Below are 19,627 nucleotides of genomic sequence, written 5' to 3'. Positions count from 1 at the left end.
TTTTCACCTCAATTAGATAAAACACCATCTCTTGGGTACCAGAGCTCATTCAGCTGACCTGCTACCCTAAATGAACGGGAGGGAAATTGCTACAGCTCCTTGGTTATAACCACCACCTTTTTGGAAGAGCTTTGGGACGCAAATAATAAAATCCAATCACACAATGGGATTAGCAATTCTTGGACCAAATCAGCACGAAGAGCTGTAGCTGAGGTTGCAATAAGAAGATTAAGGAAGCATGTGTTGATTAGGGGAAAAATGGAAAGTTGACAGAAGAATACCTTTATGAGTTGGAATGGCTGAAAATTATGCTTTTACAAAGCAGTAAATAAGGTTTGTGAAGCATTTCTGAATAGGGGGATTCCTTGGGGATGTTTTACTTATATGTGTTGGGAGTGTGAGAAGGTGTGGAGTAATAAAGCGTTTATTTGAAATATAAACTTACAGAGGGGGAGAAATGTCACATGTGAAGCAGGGTAGATAGTCTTTAGGGGAGATGAAGTGAGAAAATGCTTCTCCATAGCAAAATAAAGGAAGAATGCTCTCTGAACTTGGACAGATTTGCAGAATTGTATTCTGGGGGATGAAGTACAGTACCTAAAAGACGATGAATTAACGTGTAAGACAAATCTTTGAATTTCGGGATGAAAGAAAATGTGGATGCAATTAGAGATGTCTCTGCTGGTCCAGGATTGGGCAGGGAGTAAAGAGTAACTGGGTGGGCGACAAATCATGTGACCCAAAGCCCAAAATCGAGCGTACCCGACCAACGAGCCGACCACATGACCAAGCAGCTGATTGATGTCACGTGAACACAAACTGTCATGTGATCCGTCAGGTCGGGTCGCAGCCGAGGAGCGCGAGCCGTGTCTCTTGGGCAACGCGCGGTGACGTCCTGCCGCGAGGAGCGGCCACAGGCCAGTGCGAGCCGGAGGCGCTCCCTCGACCCCCAGCTGCCGATCCTTCAGCCCGCTCCTCGGCTCCTGGGACTTCAGGGGGTGGGTGTAACCCCAGCCGTCGGACCCGCTCCCTCTCCGGCTATCCTTTCGCTCTTTCGGCCGCGAGTTCGGGCGACGCCGATGTCCGGTGGCAGCGTTCGCTCTCTGGACCCACCTCGGTGCTGGGCGGCGGTTTCTCATTCCAGCTGTGGTGTGGGAGCCCGGTGTCCTTCTCCGGACCGTTCAAAGGCCATCCGCACGGCGTTTCATCACCCCTCCCATCAGATCCCTTACCTGGTCACTCGCCTCCCGAACCTAGACCTCTCACCTTCTGCTCTTGTGCTCCATCAGCCACACTGACTGTCGCTTAAGTAATAGTTGTATTTAAAAACAGGATCCAGTATATGCATGTTCCCGTGGACTCCACCCTTCTCTGCATCTACGCCCTGCCAAGATGTTAGTGTATATTCTATTCTGACTGATGCTCATTTCTTTCCGTGTCTATGTGCTGTACAACCATTCAAGATACAGTATATCTCCAGTTCTCTTGCTCATTCCTTTCTCCGTATCTGTGGCCCACAATTTTTCAAGATTTTTGTGCATCTCAAATTCTCTTGCGCATCTTCTCTGTCTCCCCCCGCCCCCCGTCCCCCGTCCCCCGTCCCCCGTCCCCCGTGGCCTGTTATCCAAAAAGCTGTTTCAGGGTGTTTGTACAATTGCATCTGTTTCTGGTCCCTTTCCCTGTTTCAGAGCTCTACGCACTCCAAGGAAGTTTGTGCATCTTCTACCTAACGTTTATTCCGTTCCTTGTGTATGTGGTGTATAACCCTTACGATGTTGAACATCTCTATTTCTATCTCTTGCTCATCCGTTTCTCCATACCTGTGTACAATCTCCCAGTGTTTTTGTGCACTTTTCCGTGTTTGTGGTCTGCAATCCTCTAAGGTGTTTGAGTACCTCCAGTGTACTTTTCTTCATTTCCCTGTTTTAAGTGATTCCAGCCCTCCAACATCTTGTACATTTCCAATACTGGTCTGTAGTTCATCCTGTTTCCTGTATCACTGATGTACAATCTTCCATAATATCTGTGGCTTACCCCTGAGTTTACTGAAGTCATTGGCTTTCTGGTGCAGAGGTTTTGGAATTCCCCTACCTTTTCAAGATGTATTTGAAATCCATTCTTTGATCACGATTTTGGTCATCTGCTCCAATATTTCATTCTGTGGCTCAATGCCATTTTAAAAATGGGTGTCATCGCCATTGTCTGGTTTTATTAAACAATTGTATATCCAATTTGCATACATTATATTGTCATCCATGTATTGAGTTAAATAACAGCTTAAAATGTCATAGGCATTCACAAAGTAGCCACAGGATTTGGCATACCATATTAACTGCAAAAGTATCTTGTTTACATTAAACATTGCCTAATGTCACTTTGAAGTTCAGGCATGCATTCCTGATTACAGATGTACATAGCATACAATGTAGATTTATTCTCTACCACCAAAATAAGTTTGTGTTTCTGTGTTGAAGATTGTAGAAATGCATTATTGAAATCACACTTCATCTTCAAAATATGAAGTGACTTTGAATGACTGGGTTCACCTTGTACACCACTGCATAAAAGCTAAATTGAGTTCTGTAATGTTCTTGCAAGCAAATCAGTATCCAAGTACAGGTTAAGTTGTTTTGAGTGAATAGGTGCTGTATAATCTGGAAGTGACTATAGCCCCTAAGGAATTAAAACATTTTGGATATTTTTCATTCAGGATGCTACAATTCATGGTTTTCATTCGTAGTCTACATTGAAGTTTCATATTGGAGGCTACATAGCATCCACAACAGGCCCACCAAACCCAAGAACAGTTACCTTCCCCAAGCAGTAAGGCTGATCAATACCTCCACGTATAACTCCACTATTTTAAATTTAAATAACTACTTTATTATTTCCATCAATCTCCTTATGTACAGCCTAGCATCACTTTATGAACATACAATCAATCTATGTATATGTGCTATCTTGTGTATTTCTATCTACTTTTCTTTAATTATTATGTTCTTTATGTTTTTGTATTTATTTGTGCTACATTGGATCCAAAGTAACAAATCTTTTATTCTCCTTTACACTTGTGTACTGGAAATCAAACTAAACAATTTTGAATCTAGAATATCTCAGCTTGTCATTATGAATGTCCCAGCAGTGCACAGTCCTGTAGATGAAACTGAATAACATTGCAGCCAGAAGGAAAAATGAGATACCCAACACTGCCTTCTGTCTTTATTAATCATGAGTTAAGAGGTGGAATAGTGAGCAAGATGGATTATTCTGAAATATTCCAGTACACTTGTCATTGGGCTTCCATATTCTATCTTCCACCTGAAACTGATCCAGAAGCAGCCTTCCCTCCATGTAATTTCTTTGTACTTCTCACTGCCTCAGTAAAAGAGCCAGCGTAATCAAAGACGCCATCTGCGCTGGACATTAATTCTTCCCACCCCGCCCAGTTGGGTGGAAGATAAAAGCATTTGAAAGTATATATCACCAGACTCGAGAACAGGTTCTACCCCACTGTTGTAAGACTATTGAATGGCTCCTAGTGCAATTAAATGGACTTGACCTCACTATCTCCCTCAGTATGATATTGAACTTTGTGTGCCTGCATTACACTTTTTCTTGTAGCTGTTGCAGTTTATTTCCCATTCTGTTATTGTTTCACTTTGTACCTTAATTTTTAAAAAAGATTGTTAATCTTTTGTTACCTCAATGCACTGCAATGATTTGGTCTGTATGGACAATGTGGGATGACATGGTTATGTCGTGGTTAGTGCATTGACTTGTGTTGGTTTATGTTTAGGTAATGTCAGTTTTCTTGCTCATTTCCAATTTTTATGCTCTTGCAATGCTCCTTATATTTGTAACCCTCGCCATTGGTTCTTGCACGTCCATTGTTTTAATTTCAACATACAATTTGCAGCAGCTCTCCATCTTGAGTTGTCTTTTTAAGATGCTCTTAAAACCATTTGCTTTGTCTCAATATTATGGTTGTATGTCAATTTTTTTTAAATGACAGGTATCTTGGATTGATTTACTTTCATTAAAGGTTATTATGACAAATCATCTCTCCTGTATGCTTCATAAACAAAATAACATAAGTGTCATCTTTCAGCAGGTAATTATATGCCTGTTGAATCAAATTTGCAGCACTGGGTTCTCAGTGGGTGGAAAAATCAAGCCTATTAATGAGTATGAATTAAACGAGGAACTCAATTCCATTTCTAGTGTCCCAATGTACATATCCAAATCTGATCTTTGTTCCCATTGACCTATAATTTTATAATTATTGAAACATTTAATTATTTTTTAGGTGTCAACTTGAGAAAAGTAGCTATGATTCACTTGAGAGTTATTGCTGCACAATGTAAACCACAGATCATCAAGAGGTTTGCCCAGAATAATGCAGCAGTATTTCTGAGAAGTCTTTGCAGTTTTTCTGGAACTTCGGAATCTTCGCTCAATGGAAGTAATTCAAATTACCTTGAGGAAATGTTTGACGCCTGGCTTGAAGATCCTAAAAGTGTACATAAGGTAAGAACTACTGTTGGTTTCCCAAATTAGAAAAAAATGTTTTTATTCCTTTGAATATTTTTGTAATTGAGAAGTTTTAGCTAACTTGAAGAGTAGTTTGTTAATTACCGTAGTTAATTTTACTTGTGTTTGGTAAAGAGACACATTACAGTATTATCGTCCTTTAAGCTGTAGATGAACCTTCCAAAAGCTTTAACAATGATAATGTGTTGCTGATATTTTAACATCATTTCAACATAGTTTATGTTATTGTGAGGAATGGAGTTAAAGTGCAATTTATCATATACTGAACAATGAAAAATAGAATGACAATGCATGAACAAGATATGTATAGGAGAAGCTTCAATGAATCACCTCCTGAGTTACTACTCCAGAGTTTCCTTTCTCTTAAACTGGTTGTTAATAGTTTTGTCATGACTGTCATCTGTAATTTTGCACATAACTCTGAAGTTTGAACCCTGATTTATAGAGTTAGCTGTACTGTGGTTATGATGCTTGACAGTGTAGCTCTGTGGTGCTTTTCACAAGAAGCCCGGAGACCATTTTATTGCTGTGATTGGAGACTGTTGTACACTGATCTTGTCAAGACCTGCCAGTGAGTCTTTTTCTGAGCCATTTGCGTCATAATCTTGAGATTGCTTCTGCCCCAGGAAGACTTCTCTTCAGATTGTTTTGAAGTATTTGTCTGGAGGCCTCTTCCTTCTGCTTTGCCACAAATTCCCTATACAAGATCTGTTTTAGGAGATAGTGGTTTTCCAACTAAAATTCTGCTGATACTCTTTTCCACGTCAGTTCTTATTCAGTCTTTTCTGGCCTACATTGGTTACAATTTTCCCTGTCTCAAATTTAGAATTCTCCTCCATGTATTTAAATTCCTTTGTTGTTCTGGGCCATCCTATTACTTTGGTAATAAATTTACTTGGAATTTTGAGCTCTGTGATGTTCTCAATGACTCATTGGTCCCACAGGCCCGGAAACTTTTGCTAATGTGGTTCAATATTACTATCTGTTTTTTAAAACTTTATTTTTATTATTTTGCCGATAACAGAACAAACAGGATAAAAACAGACAGGGTCACCATAAGGTGAAATAAAATCTGTATCTTATAATAGAAAAAATGAATAGTGAAATGGGTTACTTAGCTGTATCAAGGCTACTATCTGCTTGATCAATTTGAGCTTTAACATTTCTGAATAAGCCATATTCTGTGATCTGGGTAATCTTACCTGTTCCGCACAAGTCTTGTTGGCAGCACAGAGAAAGAATGTTGGGGGGTAACACACACAAAATGTTGGAGGAACTCAGCAGGTCAGGACCGGATGAAGGCTGTTGGCTCAGAGTGTTGAGTCCTGTTGAAGGGTCTTAGCCTGGAATATTAACTGTTTATTCATTTCCATGGATGCTGCCTGGCCTGCCGAGTTCCTCCAGCTTCTTTTGTGTATTGCATGGATTTCCAGCAACTGCAGAATTGCTGGTATTTAAAGTAAAAAAAATGTCAGTACTTTTCAGCATTTGTGAATGAATTCAGAGATTGTGTAACTCAAGACCTCAATACTTTGAAGAGAAACTATATACTGGCATCTTTCAACTCTTTAGCACCTCTTTTTAATTTGAATGTACACATTTTGTTTAAAAAGATTAAGCTGTAGAAATCCACAGGCTAGCGGCAAACATATTCTTCTGAATTCCCATACATATGCATTACCATACAGAAGTATGGAATGCACTGACAGCTTCCTTGGTCTCTGCACTTGCCATCAAGTCCAGGGACATTCTGTAATAACTACCTGAGGGGTCTTTAGTTTAAACATATACCATAGCCCCATTTGCTGATGCTCATTAAAATGTTGAGAGCTTTAAAAATAATGCTGCTGTTTTAATCAATTTGTACCAGTCAGCTGCTTTAACTAAATTTATTTAACTTTTATTTTTTGATATCTCTGATTATTTGGAAATGGTGCAAAGGTTTTTGATGCCAGAAACTATCAGAGGGTGACTCTTGAATAAGACCAAGGTTGTAAGGAGTCGTGTGACCTTGGAGGTTGCTGTAGCCGCAGGACACATGCAGACAGGGTAGTTTAGTGGTCAGCATAGTGTTTTATTGGGCCAGCGACTTAGGTTCATTTCCCACCACTGTTTGGAAGGAGTTTTTGGTTTTTTTGTGGGTGTTCCAGTTTCCTCCCACATTCCAAAGTATGGTTTAGTAGGATAGTTGGTCACATGGGCATAATTTGGTTGCACGGATTTGTTGAGCTGGAAGGTCCTGTTGCTGTGCTTATCTCTAAAATAAAACAACAAACTCCAGTTCGACAGCAGGATAACCCACTACCTAGGCCTCGTGCTGCCAGGTGTCAAGTGTTTCAAAAGCAAAGCCACAAGATGTAGTGTTTTGCTGATACAAAGATTAGCTGATAGTGCTCTAATATGGGAAAAAAACTGATCAATGGCACTTTACTAATATTACAAGTTTCATATTTCTGTTGATATTTTAAAAAATGTAAAAGGATGTGCACAAAATTTTGTCTTTCTTTGAATTGGTGCAGGAAAATGCCAAGAGATTCTCAGTTTGTTCCTCATATTCTTCATTTAGGATTGCTTGGATAGCTGGTATTAATCATTTTATATTATACCAATGAGGGAAAAATACCATTGCACTTGAAATTCAGTGCTGGACTGGCAGATTTTTTAGACTGTTGGATGCTTTGTTATTAATACTTCAACACACTTTGCTTTTTTTAAGATGTCATTTAATGGTGTAATAAATACTCCAGTGTGCTTGAAGGAGAAAGAGAACTGGACCCCTGCAAAATATGAGCATAGGAAACGGGGTCCCCAATAAGTTTGAAGGGAATGCAGGAACCAGCACCCAAAGAGCCAGATGCAAAACTGTCACAATTTCTGAACAGGTAGCTGAATATCAGACCTTCTGTGCTTGGTGTGGTTTCATGTACCCCAGCAAAGTGATGTTTCCAGTTTGATTGGAGTTCGGGAAAAGGGACCCTGTTGACTTGAAGATAGCTGGCAAAACAGGGCTCTGAGTTTGAGGTTAGTAGACCCTCTTTTGAGTGGGTTTGACTATGGATGTTGCGTCCTAACTGTCTATGCAAGCCAGGGCAGTATGATATGGAGACCAGGCTGTTTTCCATGCAGCAGGTTCCCCTTTTCCACGCAGCTGTTGGATCCAAATGAACAGCAGAGAGTGATGCAGTTTGACACCAATGGCATCGCAGGAGTTGCTGGTCAGCATTAAACTCAGCTCAATAAGCATTGAGTTTGAGGGAAACATGGGAATTAACAATATTTTGATGTTAATGATTTTAATTATACACACTTAGTTTTAAATCAGGTTTCGGTCAACATTGTACATGTATATTTCTGATGAAAGCAAGCCTACGGCCTAATTATGGAAAGAAATTCAAAAAAATTTGTGAATGGCTCCTACAACGCAGATAGTGTTGTATTGTAGTACACATGTTTTACTTAATAATGAAGCTAGGAAATTGACTTTATTATTTAATGACAGGCCATTCACCTGGATTTCTATCCTTATCTAACCTCCTTATCTGTAGCTGGAGTCTGACCTGCTCAGTGTTCCTTTAAACTTGACTTTTCCAGTATTTGCAGATTTGCTTTTCACTTACTGTTTATATCTCTGCTCATAAGTATTCATTTTAACTGAATAAAAGCATTGAAGATAGCGAGGGCACTTGATTGGATCTTGCTATCTCTTTGGTATTAGATTTTTTGAATCATTTTAACTATTAAGTATTTAGGGACATAAACTGACTCAATAAATGATAAGAATGTCTGATAAGTGCAAGTACCATAGATTAAATTCAATGTCCAAATATAAGTGTTGTGTTTCAGTAGCATTATGATTCATGGTACCAAACTAACCTTACCACTATCATTGGTAATATGTTAAAGTAGGGGTTCCCAACCTGGGGTCCATGGACCCCTCAGTTAATGGTAGAAGTCTGTGGCATAAAAAGATGCTGGAAACCCCTGTGTTAAAAGCATTGTCATGAATATCGTGGGATTCATGTCTGGTCGTGTGAGTTTGGGGTTGAAGAAACAAGGGTTTGTTAACAAGCTTGTTATTCTTTCGGGGTAATTGCATGTTACACTTGTTTGTCATTGGGGGAAGTTCAGTTTTAAAAAAAATTCTTGTCTTGCACCTTTCCTGTCCTACATTTGTCTTTGTTGCTTGCTTTGTCATTTTTCCACATTTCTACTTCTGTGTTCATGACCCTTTAGACTGGGGAGAGAATGATACATAAAGACATTTTCCTCCTGAATTTGGAAGCTTGGTTGTGTGATGCTACATGATTGAGTTAAGAATTGGAATGGACCTCGTTGGACAAGCAAAGAGAAATCCTCAGCCTGGGGCTGTTTCTTGATTTTTTTTCAACTGTTCAGTACTGTAAGGTGGCACTTCGTGGTCTTAAAATAATTTATTAAGTGCGGGGATGTTTGTGGCAGTGCTGTTAGATTGCAGCTTAATTGCAGCAATTTACAGCCCTTCATTATTTGTAAATTGGTGTCAGTATCAGCTATTATTTTATTCTCGTTAGGGTTTCTTATTATCCTTCTGAAAATGTTGGTAAATGCCAATATGGTTAATGTGCTACTGGTTTGCACTGAAAGAACTCTAGGGTTGTACAGTCTGGTTATTGTACACAGCATCAGATTAAATATTCCAAGTGTGAGCTTAGTGATTATTGTTCTATTGGCAACTATGGATCTTGTAAATTATGCTGCTTTGTTATATGTTCCTATTTCCGTTGCTGTTTTTTCGCACAAATATTTAACAAGTTGCTTTGTAGAATTTAAGTTTTACATTTTATGTTATTTTCTGGATCACTTGGACAATAGGAATACCTACTTATTGCTCCTGTTTATTGCTTTCCAAGACCCAGTAAAGTGCCTTGGAAAGTGGTTTAATGATGGACAGCGCCAACATCACCAACACTGTAAAGCAGACTGAAGAGTGTCTGAAGAAGATTGACAAGACCAGATTCCCTGGTAAATTTATGATGTGGCTGTATCAACATGGTCTTCTAACAAGTCTACTCTGGCTTTTCATGGTGTGCAAGTTCCCCATGACCACTCTTCAAGGCATCAAGAGGAAAGTCAGCAAGCACCGGTGGAGGAGGCTGTGGATCCCACCAAGATTTTCTTCGCTGCGACCCTACATTAGAACAGGCCAGCAACAGCTAACTTTGTCATTGGTAGTGGAGAAATTCAAGGTGGCAAAGTGTAGAGTCATGTTAACACTGAGGGGCTCCGATGACAAGCTAATAAACCAAGTAGGAGTCACAACAAGATCAGTACAAAAGTGGGCCAACTACTCGGCCACAGATCAGCTGTGAGCTCCCTGCAATTGAAAGACATCATCGGCAGCCCATGCCTGGGACAGCAAGGCCTCAGCTCTGCACACTTCCAATGATGGAAGAGTGCAAGTGCAAGGGTTAGGCGTGACATGGTCCAGACAGAGATAAAGAACCACAAGGATGAAAAATGGGTATCGAAAGCAGTAGAGTTGAAGTCACAGGGCGCCTGAATAAAATGGGATCTCCCCAAGCTCAAGATCACTTGGGCAGAGCTTTGGAGACTGGAGCTCTTCTTCATTTCTTTCCTCCTACAGTCCGTGTATGACACTCCCCCTACACCATCACAGCTGCACACATTGAGGCTGAGAGAGGATCCTAACTGCAAACTTTGTGGTCAGCAGGGTTCACTGGCACATGTACTGTCAGGATACAAAACAGCTTTAACACAAGGATGGTATAGGTGGCGCCACAACAAGGTCCTGCTGTACCCTGCTGACACACTGGAGTGGGAGAGGTTTAAAAAGAGAAGAGCTGGCAGAGAGGCAAACAGGGCAGTCATTTTCATCAAGGAGAGGACCACGCCAGTCATATCAAAGAGGCTTAAATCCAATCTGCTGCAAATTACCAAATCATAGGAGATGAGGGTCGATGTGGGGAGGAAGATGCAGTTTCCAGAGGTGGTGCAAACCACACTTTGACCAGACATCGTATTGTGGTCCACTGAAGACAAGAAAATCATCCTGGTGGAGCCCACAGTACCGTGGGAGGAAGGATGCGAGGAGGCTCACGAGAGGAAGACCCTGAAGTCACAGTCCTTAGTCCAGGAGTGCAGGGACAAAGAATGGCAGATGTGACTGTTCCCCATGGAAATTGGCTGTAGAGGGCTCCCAGCAAGGTTGGCATGGAGGTTGCTGTCTGCGTGGGGCCTTGATGAAACGAGCAAGAGCCAAGCAGTTCACAGGATGGGAGATGAAGCAGAAAGGGTTTCTTGCTGGATATGGAGCAGATGAGAGGAATTGAGCTGGAAGTCAGGAGCAGATGGATGATGACTTAGCCACTACTGCTAACCCTCCAACTGGAGAGTGTAGTGGTTAAGGATCAAAACATTCTATGAAGGTTGGGCACCACCTGGTGACATCTGCTCCTGGACAAAGGCTACAATTACCTCATCAGCTAAATGAAGAGAGCACCCAGGTGTATGATGTGAGTCTATGTAGAAGATAAGTTTTACATTTTGCATTGTATTTTCTAGATCACCTGGACTATAGCAATATCTACTTAAAGCTGCAGTTCATTGATTACAGCTCAGCATTCAACACAATCATACCCTTAATACTAATCAACAAGCTCCAAACCTGGGCCTCTATGTCTCTCTGCAATTGGATCCTTGACTTCCTCACGAGGAGACAACAGTCAGTGCAGATCGGAACTAGCATCTCCTTCTCGCTTACGTTCAACACTGGTGCGCCTCAAGGATACGTGCTTAGCCCTCTGCTCTATTCTCTCTACACCTATGATTGCATGGTTAGGCACAGCTCAAATGGCATCTATAAATTTACCAACGACACAACTATTGCTGGCAAAATTTCAGATGGTGATGAGAAGGTGTACAGGAGTGAGATAGATCAGCTGGTTTAGTGGCATTGCAACAACAACCTTGTAGCCCAGTATCCATACTGAGGAATTGATTGTGGACTTCAGGAAGGAGAAGTTGAGGGAAGCACGGAGGAAGGTCTGGTGAAACTTCTGACATGCCTGTTTCGCTGCCGCTGCTACTGTGCGATCGAGAAATCTCCGGAGAGGAAGGCCCCGAATCCTCGGCTTTGCCTGTTGCTTGGCGGCTGGGGCCGAGGTCGAAGCGCTCGGCAGAGATGGTGCTCAGTGTCGGAGGGCTGGTTGGAGGCTCGAAGTTTTTCGGATGGATTCAGAGTTGGCTGTGGTCGGATGCTTCCAGAGGCTGCATTGGGAAGCTTTGCGGCGCTGGAGGTTCATGGCAGGAAGCGTTTTTCTTCCTTCTACCGTCTACGTGAGATGATGGGCTATCGAGGACTTTGAGACTTTCTTTTACCGTGTCCATGATCTGCCCTTATCAAATTACGGCATTGCTTTGCACAGTTGTAACTATATGTTATAATTATGTGGATTTTGTAAGTTAGTCTTGGTCTGTCTTATGTTTTTGTGATATCATACTGGAGGAACTTTGTATCATTTCTTAATGCATGCATTACTAAATGACAATAAATGAGGACTGAGTGTTGTCACAATCTAAAAAAAATTACATGAGTATGCCAGTGATATTAATCCTAATTCTGATTCTATTTTTCCTTGTAGTCTTGGGATGCATATTTCCAAAATTCCAACATGATTGTATCAGGAACATTGTCAGATAGTCCATCCCCAAAGGGAAGCCTTCAATCTCATCAAGGGAGAATGGCAGCCTCCACAAAAGTTGAGAAACTGATTGAAGATCATCTAGCTGTACAGTCATTGATTCGAGCGTATCAGGTAAGATTTTTCTGCGTTGAATACATCTTTGAACTACAGATTTTTCTGACTCAATTAACAATATTTGCCAAAGTGGAGCAACAATGATGCTCTTTAATGGCAGGTTACACATTAGTTTTATGTAAAGTTGATGACCTTTATTTCTCACTATGCAAGCCCAATGGTCTTTTTCTTAAGTGTTGTTGTGGTTATAAAGAAGGTTCTTTTATTATTATTTCCATCAATTTTTTTTTGTTTAGTTTCACTATTATCAACAACTTGCATTTATACAGTTCATTTTAAGGTACACTGCACATTATAGAGATATTTACAGCCCAAAATTGATGTTGAGCAAAATGGAGGAAATATTTGCTTAAAGTTTTATGGGTGATATTGAAATGTTAGAGGATGGAGGGCTGACATGAAGTTGTTAAGGGAATATCAGTACACAAGATATAGATATTGAAGGAGTCACCATCAGTGTGGAACAGGGGATGGAAGTCGTTTACAGGAGGCTGTAATGAGGAAAATCGGGTTACGTGGAAGCCAGTGAGAGTCAGTGAGGACAAAACACAGTATGAGTTATGGTACAGAGAGTTTGGAAATACTCAAAGTTAGAGGCTGGGAAGGAGTCAACTACACAACTAATGGAGATAACATATGGGGTAAATTCCCATATCAGATATCACATACTTTAAATACATGTTAGAACTTTTCTGCTTTGAATCAATAATATACATTTGTATTGTTGAAGAATATCTTTCCCATTGTAGTAATGTGAGAGCACAAAGGATAAAAGTAGGAGTAGGTAAATAGTTCCCTCATGCCTACTGTGCCATCACCTAACTAATTTTTACCCTTGGTGTCATTTTCTTGCACTGACTGTGCTTGGTTTCCTTAATGTGAGCAGTTGTACATTGTGGTGAACTACATATACCTGTCTGGACACGACCCCTGCTGACTGCTCCTGTGGCCCCTCCCACTGACCGTAGCTCCTCCCACAGACCCCGGTATAAAGGCGATTGGGGCCTGAGCCCGGCCCTCAGTCTCCAGGATGTAGTATGGTGGTCAACTACTGCTTGTTCTTTCTTCCAGTCAATAAAAGCCGATATCACGCCTTCACGTCTCAGAGAGTTATTGATGGTGCATCATACGTAATTCTGTTTGAAAGCACGCTGTAAATTTGAACATTTGTTCTTGCAGAATTGAAAAATATCTCCCTCTTTTGTAACATACCTATCACCTGAATTCTTTTCTTCTCACCTGCATTTCACCTTCCCACAGTTAACTCTCCTCTCCTATCATATTTTTCTTTCTCCAGCTCTTTACCTTTTCCACCTATCATCTCCCAGCTTCTTACTTTATTTCCTTCCCAGCCCCCCCCTTCTGACACACATCTGGCTTCACCTATCACCTAGCTTGTACACCTTCCCTAACCCCCCACCCCCACCTTCTTAACCTGGCTTCTTCCCCATTCCTTTTACAGGCCTGATGAAGGGTCTTAGCCTAAAACATTGACTGTTTACTTCCATAGATGGTATATGATCTGCTGAGTTTCCCCAACCTTTTGTGTGTGTTGCTCTGGATTCCAGCATCTGCACAATTTGTTTATCCCTTTCTCTTTTGCAATATGCTTTTCAAAATGTGAAAATTAGTATTGTCAGCAACACAATGCATCAGCCAGCTAAACAGAGAATACCATTCTCTGTTACAAGTCCCATTATATCTAAGAAAACCAATAGTAGCAGTCATGTGGATAGGGTAATTCTTTACTTCCAATTTTCACTTTAAAACATCAGCATTGAAAGGCGCAAAGAATTTCTGAAACAGGAACCTGTGGTTGCTAAATTTGTTGGGTGATAGGAAAATGTTGATGTTGCATCCAGGTGTTGTGTATACAGGCAAATGATTTGTTCACCTGTGGGTACATGGAATTACTTTGACTTAAATAGAATCAGAGCTGTTAGGCACAGTTGCACTGGATTGGTTTGGCTCAGCAAGCATTCTATTGTGTTAAATAGAAGTAAATTAAAACTTAGATGCAGTTGTTGCAGGTATGATGGAATTTACCAGTTGGGAATCATCTAGCAGTGTCAAGAATTATTCATATAATTTCATTCATTAATGTAGCTCCCTTAGCTCTTCGCCACTACTACAAAGCTTCCTCTCAGCTCAGTGATGTTGAAATTTGCAGAATTTCCTACTGTAGGTATTACTATTCCAGCTATTATTAAACTGGTAAATGATTCAACAGAAGTTCAAGCTTTATGTGTATGTTAATTTAATGCATCACTTGGTTTTAAGTGTTTGTTTCATTGAAGTGAATTAGACTTTGTTAAAGTTTATCATTACAAAGGGAAAAGTAATAGTTTGATGCCCAGTGTATTTTTCTAAACTTAGTTCTGCAGAAATGATCAAAATTTTTTTGCTATCCAGGCCTTGATTATGTGTGTTGTCGGTGCCACAGTAGCGTAACGGCTAATGCGACACTATTACTTCTCAGGGCATCAGAGTACGGAATTCAATTCCAACACTGTCTGTAAGAAGTCTGTATGTCCTTTCCATGAGCGTGTGGGTTTCCTTCCACATTCTAATGCTGTACCATAGGTTAATTGACCACTGTGATTAGGCTAGTGTTAAATAGCTGGCTGGGTGGTGCAGCTTGTTGGGACAAAGAGCCTGTTCCATGCTGTATCTCCAAATTAAAATGAAAACAGTAAAGCACTACTGACGTTTTTAAAATTGGGCTGTAAATATTCAGTAATAAATTTTGGCTATCAGCCAAATTTGCTAGTAACTTTGTAAATATTGTACATGTCACTGTACCACTAAGAGTACAAGAATAGTGTTTCTTGAGGCTAATCAATGTCCTTATGAAGTTGGTGTTGCTTCAAGTTATTGTAGAGTGCATGGGTTGATTTAATTGCACTTGCTAAAATTATGTCCCAATTATTGAAATTTTGGAGCATGAATTATACATCCACAACTCCTGGGGCTCATTCCTGTGACCATGGTGATTGCGTCCTTCTGTAATTTGTTCTGTTTGAGCTTTATGTATAGGAAGGTGTGAAAAAGGTAAATGCTTTTTGCTGCTACCTCATTGTTTTGTCTTGATCAGAATATCACGATGCATTGGAGTGCAAAATATGCATTTTAATGGAAAATTGCTTTTAGACTTGATTGTTCATAAAGCTAGTGAATTCCTGATTTGGAAGATTTATGAGTGATCTAATCTGGATAGATTCCATTCAAGCTCTGGAAGTGGTAAAACTGCACAATTGTAAAGGCTGATTCTTTCTCCTCCCTTTCCCTACAACTTCCTTTTTCAGATCCGTGGGCATCACGTGGCTCAGCTAGATCCATTGGGAATCCTAGATGCAGACCTGGACTCGTGTATTCCAATTGATTTAATCACTTCCTTGGATAAACTTGGTGAGGATTAGCTCATTATACAAGCGCATTTTTTTTACTCTGAGTTAAGGAGTTGTACAGCACAGAAACAGGCCTTTTTGTCCATTGCATCCATACCAACCGTTTTGCTCAATTACACTGAGCCCACATTAGGCCCTTATCCTTCTATGCCTTCCTACACAAGTGCCTGTCTTAACGTTTCCTAAGTATAGCAATTGTATCTGATTGTACCACCTCCAATGGCAGTGAGTTCCATGAATCAACCATTCTCTGTATATAAAGAAAATCAAATCTTTCTTCTCACCTTAAACCTATGTCATCTTGTCTTTAATATCTCTATCGTGGGTAAAATAATCTTGTTATTCTTTCTATACTACTTACAATTCTGTATACCTCTATCAGATTCACCTCCTCAGACACCTTTATTCCAGGGAAAACAAGCCCAGCTTATCTAATTTATCCTTAAAACTCAAGTTCTCCAATCCAAGCAGCTTCCTAGTGAATCTCCTCTGAATTTTCTCCAGCAATCAATTCCTCCAGGAACTTGAAGCAATTAGAACTGCATACAAAGTGTAGTCTAAACGATGTTCTGCAAAGTTGCAACATAACATTCCAACTTTTAAAATCTTATCGGCTGTATCTCCTCCATTTTCTGGATGTCTCACTCACCCCATCCTCCTGCTGTCGCAACAGGGATAAGGTTCCCTTCGTCCTTGCTTACCACCAATTGCCTCCATATTCAGCACATCATTCTTCACAATTTCCACCATCTCCAATGCGATCCTACCACTAACCACATTAATACCTTCCCCCATCCCCCCCCATCCTCTGCTTTCTGTAGGAATTGCTCTCTACATGACTCTCTCAAAGTTCAAAGTAAACTTATTATCAAAGTACACATGTCACCGTATACAACCCTGAGATTCATTTTCTTGTGGGTGTACACAGTAAATCCAAGAAACACAGTGGACTTCAGTGAAAGACCACACCCAACAGGGCAATTAATGTGCAAAAGACAATAAACTGTGCAAACACAGAAGAGAAAAAAAAGCAATAAATATGAGAAAATGACATGACTCCTTGAAAGTGAGTCCATTTGTTATAGGAACAGTTAAGTGATAGGGTAAGTGAAGTTGAGTGTAGTTATCTCGTCTGGTTTAGGATCTTGATGGTTGAGGGGTAATAACTGTTCCTGAACCTGGTGGTGTGGGTCCTGAGGCTCCACTCATCGCTCTCCACTGATTTCCCTCCTGATATTTATCCCTGCAAGCAGGACAAATGCTACATCTGCCTGTACGCCACCTCCCTCGTTGTCATTCAGGGACCCAAATAGTCCTTTCAGGTGCAGTTGCTCTTGACCTGTGACTCTTTCGAGGTCAACTCAAGGTATGCGGGGTCCCAAGTGTAGCCTTCTTTACACTGGTAAACCTGATTGGTGTACTGCTTTGTTGAGCACCTTCACTCTGTCCACCACAAAAAGTCTGATCTCATGGTAACCCACTTCATTTCAACTTCCTGTTCCTGTAACGGTGATTATGTCCATGGCCTCCTATACTGCCATGATGAGGCAAAATTCAGGTAGCCTAGGTTGCCTCTAACCTGATAGCATGAAAATTGATTTTTGCTAATTACTCACCCTTCCTCCTTCTTTCATTTACCGTTCCCCATTCTGCTCTCTCCTTTTCTTCTCATAGTCATCACCTCCCTTTGGTTTCCTTCCTCCTTCCCTTTCTTCCATGGTTCTCTGTCCTATCCTGTTAGATTATTTCTTCATCAGTCCTTTACCTCTTCCACCTTTCACCTCCTAGCTTAATTCATCCCCACCTTCCTTCTCACTAAGTCCTACCTATCACCTGCTTGTACTCCTTCCCCTCTTCCCAGCTTTGTATTCTGGCTTCTGTCCCTTCCTTTAGTCCTGATGAAGGGTTTCAGCCTGAACCATTGACTGTTTATTCCCCTCCAAAGACACTCCCTGACCTGAGGAGTTCCTCCAGCATTTAGTGTGTGTTTTTATATTCTGTGCTCTAGCCTATGAAGGCAAGTCTGCCACGTATCATCTTCACCATCCTATCAATCTTTGTCACTACTTCTTGGGAATTACAGAGCTGAACCTTACAAACTTCTGTTAATCAACATTTTGTAGCGTCCCCACTATTTACTGTATATGTCCTACCCTATCTGACTTCCCAAAATGTAATACTTTGCACTTGACATTATATCCCACCTGCCAATACTCTGCCCAATCTCTATCAGCTCTTTGACACCAAGACTGAACAACTTAACACAACATCAAGACTCTTACTAGCATAAAGTATTTAATGGCATCAGTTTTCTTGATATTTCAATAAAAATGATCCTTTTTTTGCATTATGCCAGAACTTTGCAGGATTGTTACCTTTGATAATAAGCCTTTAAAGCCAGAAGGTTCTATTTCAAATGCTATAGATTTTTTGAACACAAATTTTTACTTGGATAAAGTAATACTTGAATTTCAATCAGTATAAACTCAATTTATTTCAATAGATGACAAATACAATGGAAAGCTGTATGCATGGAATTCTAATGAACACCCACTCATTAGCTATGTTGTCATTTGGGCCTCATAAAACTTAACCAGCTTGTTTCACCTCATTTGCTTCGTCACTGCATGGTGACTCATAATCATCTATGCAGTGACTAATTGGTTGCAAGGGTATAGTTATTTATTGCATAGAATGAATTTTAACCAGCTAGGCATACAGCAGTCTTTTTTTTGTCTTGGCTTTGCACGGGTTCCATTTATGTCTTTTTTGAAGCTTCCGTAGATACCAATTGCAAGCGCAATTTCATTGCATTTGCATTTTTCTGTTGTGTTTTGTGATCTTGTAGTAAACATAAAACAGTTTGTCTGGCTTGCAGTCTCATTAGATATGCAGATTTAACTTTAGATAAGTTAAAATGTGATGGTAAGTAAATTGGATTAAGGTGTGGTCTGTATTTTTAAATATGCCTAATTCTTTGCATACCCATCAGCAGTGATGCATCTATTAATGTTGACTGGAGTACCATCTAATTCAGCTCACAAAAGCTATCCATGATAGAATTATAAGTATATGTTAAATTGAAGAACTGTTATTTTAGTTTGCATGGATAATGTATTCACATTTACAGGTGATACAAGTTAGTATTATTTTGAATTAGAATCAGAATTAAGTTTATTATGACTGTCTTATTTGACATGAAATTTGTTGTTTTGCAGCAGCATTAAAGTGCAAAGATTTAAAATTGCTTTCAATTACGAAAGACGTAGAACAGTACAGTACTGGTCCTTTGGCTCACGACATTGTGCAACCTTTTAACCTACTCTAAGATCAGTCTAACTCTCTTTCTATGTAGCTTTTCATTTTTCTTTCACTCGTGGCTATATGAGTCTCTTAGTCAAGTTTATTATGATTTAACTATATACATGTATATAACCATACAATGTATATAGAAACAAGACATTTCTCCAAACCAGGGTGTAAAGCACGATAGCATACATAACACATGATAACTTATGAAGGTAAGGGTAAAATCTACAGATGAATTACCTATAAATAACAAACCAAAGTGAATTAACATTAAATAATGTAAGATATGGAACAGATTAACCAGTGACACTTTAAATATGATGCAGTAGAAAGTTCAGAAGCCTAATGACCTGAGGGAAGAGACTCTTTCTTATCCTGACCATTTTTGTCTTTATTCATTGGAGGCTTCTGCTTGATGGTAGAAAGTCAAAGAGGATGCTGGATGGATGGCTGGGATCCTTAATAATACTAAGGGCCCTGCATATACAGTACTCCTGATAAATGTCCCGGATGAATGGTAGGGTGACCACTATGATCCCCTCA

General features: G+C 40.1%; 1 protein-coding gene across 2 annotated transcripts in view; it reads left to right on the top strand.

Annotated features, from left to right (window-relative positions):
• Positions 1-822: 822 nt before the first annotated feature.
• The window catches only part of ogdhl (oxoglutarate dehydrogenase L), a 96,827-nt gene continuing 78,022 nt past the window's right edge, over positions 823-19,627 (top strand). For both annotated transcript variants that reach the window (XM_073025585.1, XM_073025587.1), the window contains exons 1-4: positions 823-998; positions 4,307-4,527; positions 12,192-12,365; positions 15,674-15,776. In XM_073025585.1, the coding sequence (XP_072881686.1) occupies positions 4,330-4,527; positions 12,192-12,365; positions 15,674-15,776 (475 nt within the window). In that variant the 5' untranslated portion in view covers positions 823-998; positions 4,307-4,329. The remainder of the gene's footprint in view (positions 999-4,306; positions 4,528-12,191; positions 12,366-15,673; positions 15,777-19,627) is intronic.

Source organism: Hemitrygon akajei, chromosome 21 (genome assembly GCF_048418815.1).
Source record: "Hemitrygon akajei chromosome 21, sHemAka1.3, whole genome shotgun sequence".
Lineage (NCBI taxonomy): Eukaryota > Metazoa > Chordata > Chondrichthyes > Myliobatiformes > Dasyatidae > Hemitrygon > Hemitrygon akajei.
Note: the sequence above shows the minus strand (reverse complement) of the source record. Positions and strands in the feature narration are given on the sequence as shown.